Below are 7,240 nucleotides of genomic sequence, written 5' to 3' on the forward strand. Positions count from 1 at the left end.
CCCTGCAGTTGAATGCAGCTTCCGGGTACTGGTCCTACAAAACCCGTGAGGCTACGTTTACGCCGGTTTGCTTATTTTCATTGTTTCGACTTGACATCATTTACTTGGCTTGGTCTTTATACTGGGGTTGCTGACCCATGAACCTTCCCCAGGGGAGTATGCAAATCCGTGCGTGTGCTCATGTGAGCGCGCGGACGTTATGTGTGTGCATGAATGCACACACTCATTTGCGCGCAATGTGTGCATATATGTGTGTGTGTGTGGTGTATGTATGTATGTATGTTTATATAATTTATATATATGTATATATATATATATATATATGTATATATAATATATATTATTATATTTATATTCTATTATGTATATATACTATATTATATACTATATATATTATGTATATATATATATATATATATATATATATATATTTTATATATATATATATATATATATATATATGTATATATATATATATATGTATATTACACACACACACACACGTATGTGTGTCTGTTCTCTGGCCCTTGATCAACATCAATTTCTTGTGGTTTGCATAAATCAGGGAAAGTCATACAAAAGTATTAAATGATCAAAGGGTTTTATTTCCAAGAGCATGAAACGGAAAATATGTACATGTTCAGCCCTGGAAAATGATGACACAGGAAGCGTATTTACAATTTCTTACTGATTACTGGAAATGGCATGAAGTCTGACGGTGAACGTAATGGCACGATGAATGGTCGCGATGCAGAGTGGAGAGGCGAGAGCGGAGGTCGACGCCTCCTCCCGTAGGCGGAGGGCTCGGCTACGCATTGCTGAAGGACCTGGTGGCGTCGATCGGGGCGTGCGTGGCGCCGGCCTCGGCCGTCGAGTCGTCGAAGACGTCCTCCTCGTCGACGCTGGGCAGCGACACCATTCCGAAGTTGGCCGCGATGGACGACTTGCGCCTGCCGCCAGCGCCCGCCTCGGCGTCCAGCTCGAACCCTTCCGAGGACGACTCCGACGACACGGAGCTCCTTCTTGTGTCGATCTGGCTGACGGAGTGCGCGACGCGCGGATGCAGGCCTCCTCCAGGGCGCGCGGCTGCCGCTGCCGCCGCCGCCGCCGCCGCAGCAGCGTCCGGCCGAGGGTCGATGGACACGGCGCTCCTGAAGGAGGACGTGATCTGAGTGATGGTGGTGGAGATCGACATGTTCCTCCTGCCAGCGCTCCTCCCGGCTTCCTGAGCCCCCGCGGAGCCGCCGCCGCCGCCGCCACTGGACGAGGCGTGGTTGCCGGATGAGCTGTGGGCCTCTGAGCGCGAGGGGCGGCCCAGGGTGCCCGAGCCCGCCCACGAGCCGAGGTTCCCCAAGGCCTTGGCCACCTTGATGCGGTTCTCGGGCGTCAACACCAGGATGGAGAAGATGCCGACGCCGCGCAAGGGCGTTCATGGTGGACGGCAGGTACCACAGGTAGTCGTACCACGCCTCGGAGGGCGTCACCAGGTAGCTGGTGATCACGAACGACGCCACCTCCAGCATCCACGTCGCGCCGGACCAGACCACCAGCTTGATTGACTCCGTCCAGCTGAGGGGAAAGGACCGTCAGGGGGCAAAGGGCGATGTGGGGTTAGGCCTTACACACAACCACACACACACACATACGTCTATGCACACACACAAACACTTCTATCCACACACACACATACAGAGCGTACAGGGCGCCAAAGAAATATAGTTGAATAAAATATTTCTCAGATATTTATCAAGGAAATATACGCAGTTGCGTGAAGAACATTCGCCGTCTACACTAAAAGAAACACTGACGAGCAGGTACACTTACAGGTTGCGCGTCTGATGCGTCCTGAGACCAGAGGAGGCAGGCTGCGTGTGGCCAGACTGGTCGGAGCTGGTGTTGGCACTGCTGCCACCATTGGCGCCATCGGCCTGTCTGTTGAGCTCTACCCATTCAGATCCTGGGGCAAGGGAGGGAAGCAACATTATTAGTCGTTCTTTGTGACATGATTGCTTCTATTATTGAGTTTATTATCCAGGTATATGACGATCATAATAATAGTAACAATTATATTTTTTCCTGCCACTAACTATTCATAATGCTTATCTATTTCCGTGGACTTGAGTCTGCTAGACCCCCCCCCCCCTCTCTTTCTTTATCCTTTCCTTCCTTCCTTCCTTCCCTTCCTTCCTTCCTACCTATATCATCCACCTTCTTCCATCCTCCCTCGCCCCTTTTTACTTACCTCTCCCTCCTCCTCCTCCTCCTCCTGCTGCTGCTGTCCCTCCTGCTCCTCCTCCTCCAGGTGTAGACGCCTTCTTTTTGTTCCCTCCGTGCTCCAGCTTCCTCAACTTGGCACTCCTGAGGATCCTGGCACCCATCAGCAGGCCTACGTTCGCCACGAGAGTCAGGAAGAGTGGCAGGTGCATGTACAGCAGCTGGGCGTTCGGGTCTGCCGGAGGAGGAACGTTGCAATAATGACGATAAGGATATTAATGATGATGATAATGATGATGATAATTATGGTGGTGGTGAAGGTGATGGTGCTGGCGATGTTTATGATGGTGATACTAACATTAACAAAAGGAGATTGGTAGGAAGAGACAGCCAGGGTTATAGAAATGGGACTTCCTTATTATCTCTTTCTCCTCCTTCTGCTCTTCCTCTTCCAATGTCTTTCTCTTTACTCCCCGTCTTCCTCTGAATCTTCTCCTCCGCCTCTCCTTTATCCGCTTCCTCCTATTATCATTCATTTCATTCTAACTCCATCTCCTCTTCCTCCTTTTTCTTCTACTCCTCCTCTTTCCCCCTCCTTCCCTTATTCTCTTTCTCTCTTCTCCCTTTCCCCTCCTCCCCTTCCTCTCTCCCCGCCCCTTCTCTTCCCTACCTTTCTCCTCCTCTGGCTCCCCCCCCTTTTCCCTTCCTCCCCTTCGCCCTTCCCCGCCCCCTTTTTTCCTCCTTTCCCTTCCCCTGCTTCCCCCCCCCTTCCCCTACAACCCCCTCTCCCCCCCTACCTCTCCCCGTGTCCTCACCTGAGAAGAAGCACCTGTAGAGGCCGATCCTTGGCGTGACGACGGCGCAGGGCAGCTCCCTCCTGTAGTGGTCGAGTGTGAGGGCGAGCGTCGTGATGGCGGCGGGGACGCCCCACGCCCACAGCGAGTGGTACAGGTAACGCCAGCGCTCCGACGTGCTCACGCGCCTGCAGGGGAGGGAGGAGAGGGGGGGGGGTTAGCGAGGGTTCGGCGTTGGGTGTTGCTTGGCACCGGGCGACGCGTCCAAGGGCCAGCGGCCGGATGACGCCACAACTGCTTTGATCAGATTAGTATACATGCACACACACTCACTCACTCACTCACTCACTCACTCACTCACTCACTCACTCACTACTCACTCACTCACTCACTCACTCACTCACTCACACACACACACACACACACACACACACACACACACACACACACACACACACACACACACACAAAACACACACACACACACACACATAAACGCACACACATACACACATGGCTGTTTATCCAATTCATTTGTTTGTCTATATAATACATGTAATACAAAAGCCCTTGTTGCAACAACTCACAGCGTAAGCAGGAGAGACTCGAGGCAGATGGAGGTGTTCCACGTGAATCCCGCCAAAATGAAGAAGATCAGGAGACCAGCTGAGGGGGGGGAGAGGGATCTGAAGTTAATTGAGGCGACGGGAGACTCTCTCACTCTCTGTCTCTCTCTCTCTCTCTTTCTCTCTTCTCTCTCTCCTCTCGTCTCTCTCTCTTCTCTCTCTCTCCTCTCTTTCTCTCTCTCTCTCTCTCTCTCTCTTCTCTCTCTTCTCTCTTTTCTTCTCGTCATCATCTCCTCTCTCTCTTCTCTCTCTCTCTCTCTCTCTCTCTCTCTCTCTATCTATCTATCTACCTGTCTACCTCATTCTCCTTATGTCTGTCTGCGTACATACATGCGTGTATATGCTCACGTGTCTTCACCTCAGCGCGTGTCCAGCAGTACTCACCGATGAGATGACACTCGGCGTCCTGCTGTACTTCGGCCTTCATGGAGATGGCGAGGAGAAGGAAGCTGAACAGGTAAGAGATGACGTAACTGAGTAGGATCCTTCCGGCCAGGGTGTTCACCTGTTGGGGGAGGGAGGGAGAGGCTGGACTGAACGGCGGGCGAAAGGTAGGCGGGTAGATTGCATGAGGAAGAGGGATGACAGGTTTGGAAAGAATGAAGGGTCGAGAGATTCAGGGTAAGTGTGTGTGTGTGTGTGTGTGTGTGTGTGTGTGTGTGTGTGTGTGTGTGTGTGTGTGTGTGTGTGTGTGTGTGTGTGTGTGTGTGTGTGTGTGTGTGTGTGTGTGTGTGTGAGGGAGAGAGAGAGAGAAGAGAGAGAGAGAGAGAGAGAGAGAGAGAGAGAGAGAGAGAGAGAGAGAGAGAGACGGGCAGACATACAGGCGTACAGACAGAAAAGGGGAAGAAAGACGGAGAATGAGAGGGAAGAGAGGAAGAAAGAAAGAGAGAGAGAACAATCTTCCCTTCTGCATGGGTAAGAATGCATTATGAAATTGTTATTTTCCATACAAGTTAAAAGGATTCACTGATTTCCCTCGCCCCAATCGTCGTCCCCCTCACCTTCTTCACGGTGACGAGGCCCCTCCTGACCCTGCTGGAGAGGAGTGAGATGACGGTGGCGATAAGGGCGCTGCAGGAGATGCCCAGGAGAACGGACGTGATGCTATATTTCTCCTGGTGGACGTTGACGCTCTCCCACACCTCAGGGCACACGAGCACCATCGCCCGGGGCGCGCGGCCCTGCCCCTTGGCGTTGGCCTTCACGATGTAGTCCAGGCAGTAATCCTCTTTGCGGAAGGAGTTGGTGCTGAGGACGCAGCTGCCCTCCATGCTGACCACGTCGGCCGTCTGCCCGCCCTGCGAGAACCGGGCGTAGTCGTCGTCGACCACCGGCGGGAGGTAGAACACGTGCAGGCCCCCGCCGCTCCTGCACACAGGGAAGCCCGAGTAGGCGAGGCGGGAGATGCCGGCGCCGCGGACCTCCGACTCGTCCAGGAGCTGGTGGCTGTGGTCGCCGCCCGCGCACGAGATGTTCTTGATGCCGTCGACCTTGAGCACGTTGTGGCCTTGCTTGCAGCATTTGCCGACCGTGCCTGAAGGCAAGAGGGCGGAGATGGCGTCGGAGGAGGAGGCCTGGGAGGAGAGGTGGACGGGGATGATGTTCTCCAGTTCGGTGCGGCAAAGGACCGCTACAGTCATCGTCTCGTTGTCCTTGTCCAAGAAGTCGTCGACACAGTAGTGTTCCGTGATGAAGGTGCTGCCGTGAGAGCCCACGTTGAGCTGGCCGGACCAGTTGATCCACCAGCGGATGTCCCTGTTATGCGGCCAGATGACCTCGTGAGGGCACGTGTCGTTGTCGAGTGGAAACCCGTGGTCCGAATCCATCAACTCGTAGAGCTGCATCATCTTGGACGAGGGAGGGGCGTGTGTGGGGACGCAGCCGTCCTCCGAGTAGGAGTGGCCGGGCGGGCAGCACTTGGAAAAGAAATTGTGAAGGCAGACGGCGGCGACGGCTTCCATGCTGGCCGGGTCTTCGTCCTCAGCCCACAGGTGGTCGAGGCAGAAGAGGGACGTCTGGTAGCAGACGCTGGAGTCTCGCTCACACAGCTGCTCTCTGTCGTCCAGATAGATATCCTGTGCATGCATGATTTTGGGGAATCCCTTCGGGCACTGGAAGCGCTCCGTCCTAAAGTGGAAGTGGGAAGTGTCGGCGTTTGGGTGGAGGAACTCCCTCACCAGGGTCTCGTGGCTGCTGCTGTTGGCTGGCCTGTCCATACACTCCATGCTGCTGCGGTCGAGGTACTGGTGCAGCGCACAGCACTTTCGCACGTGCCAGGAGACGCTGCGGGGACAGGAGGCTAACACCAGAGCGGCGTTGGCCACTTCCTCTTTGGTGACCGCCGCCATCTCGAGGCAGTAGTGGTCGACGTCATGCGTGAGCCCGAGGTCCAGCTCCCGCAGGTGGCCGTGCGGCAGCAACTGGTGCACAAACTCCGAGGACTGAGCGATTTTGGGCGGCTTCCCTGTGCCCGGACACACGGGGATCCGGCCGGTGATGTAGCTGAGGGCCCCACCACTCCTCTCCCCCAACAGGAGGCGTCCCGCCGCGTCTAGGAACGTGTGGTCGCCACCCACGTCTTCGCATCTCTGGAGTTGCAGGCTGAAGAACTCATCTGCGCCGCAGCACTTCCTGACGGGGGTCGGATTCGAGAGGTCGTAGTCGTAGTAGTCGTGTCCCGCGAGGGCGCCACCTTCCTCTTCCTCCAGGTCGTGGATTCTCTCGAAGGCGACGTTTCCCCCCTCTTGGAGGTCCTTCTCCTCCTGAGGGTCCTGAGTCTGGAGGACGTAGCTGCCCTCCTTGGCTGAGGGGTCGTCCAGGGACAGCTTCCGCCCCTGCCGCGCCTCCTCGCCCTCCTCCGTCAGCCGCGTCCCCGCCGGGGCCTCCGTGTCATTCCCGTAGGCGTTGTCTGGCGTCGCGGCCTCGATCGACTTCCCGCTCACAAGCCTCTGCGCCTGCATGACCCCGCTCTCGCCCTCGCCGGGGCCCGAGCTCCCTCCGCCGGCGCCCCCTGCCTCCGAGACGTCTTGCGGAGGGAGCTCCGACGTTGCTGGAAGATCGGGGCTCGTCGGGAAGGCCTCCTCCTTCGTCTCCTCCTGCAAAGCATCGGGCGTCTCTCCCTCCACCTCCGCATCCTCCCCAACCACCGAAGGGCCCTCGGCGTCACTCACGGCGCCGGCGTCCTCCCGCAGGCATCCTTCGGCAGCGTGGGTGTCGCACTTGGGCTTGGTAGGGATCCCGCGGGCGCAGACGACGCAGAGGAGCAAAAGAGACAGGACCAAAGACTTCATGGCGACGCCCCGATAGCCTTCCCTGGAGGAAAAGACAGAGGAGTTACTTCTACAATTTTCCTTTTCATTTTTCGTCACAAAGAGTCTGTTTGATTGTTATATTTTATCTTATTTATTTATCTATGTATTTATTATTATTATTATCTATTTATTCATTCATTTATTATTATTATTATTATTATTATTATTATTATTATTGTTATTATTATTATTATTATTATTATTTTAGATGTGTGAATAATGGCGAAGACAATGATGTACACGATAAGACAACGAATATAGATAATATTTCAACTCTGTTGATAAGAACTCGCAT

General features: G+C 54.4%; 1 protein-coding gene across 1 annotated transcript in view; it reads right to left on the minus strand.

Annotated features, from left to right (window-relative positions):
- Nucleotides 1–584: 584 nt before the first annotated feature.
- Nucleotides 585–7,240, minus strand: part of LOC119597245 — a 19,132-nt gene continuing 12,476 nt past the window's right edge. The window contains 8 exon segments of the mRNA XM_037946778.1: nucleotides 585–1,423; nucleotides 1,425–1,569; nucleotides 1,825–1,957; nucleotides 2,243–2,449; nucleotides 3,030–3,196; nucleotides 3,596–3,674; nucleotides 4,019–4,139; nucleotides 4,636–6,946. Coding sequence (XP_037802706.1) covers nucleotides 809–1,423; nucleotides 1,425–1,569; nucleotides 1,825–1,957; nucleotides 2,243–2,449; nucleotides 3,030–3,196; nucleotides 3,596–3,674; nucleotides 4,019–4,139; nucleotides 4,636–6,924 — 3,756 coding nt within the window. The 5' untranslated portion in view covers nucleotides 6,925–6,946 and the 3' untranslated portion in view covers nucleotides 585–808.

The sequence above is a fragment of the Penaeus monodon genome, chromosome 39 (assembly GCF_015228065.2).
Source record: "Penaeus monodon isolate SGIC_2016 chromosome 39, NSTDA_Pmon_1, whole genome shotgun sequence".
Taxonomy (NCBI): Eukaryota; Metazoa; Arthropoda; class Malacostraca; order Decapoda; family Penaeidae; genus Penaeus; species Penaeus monodon.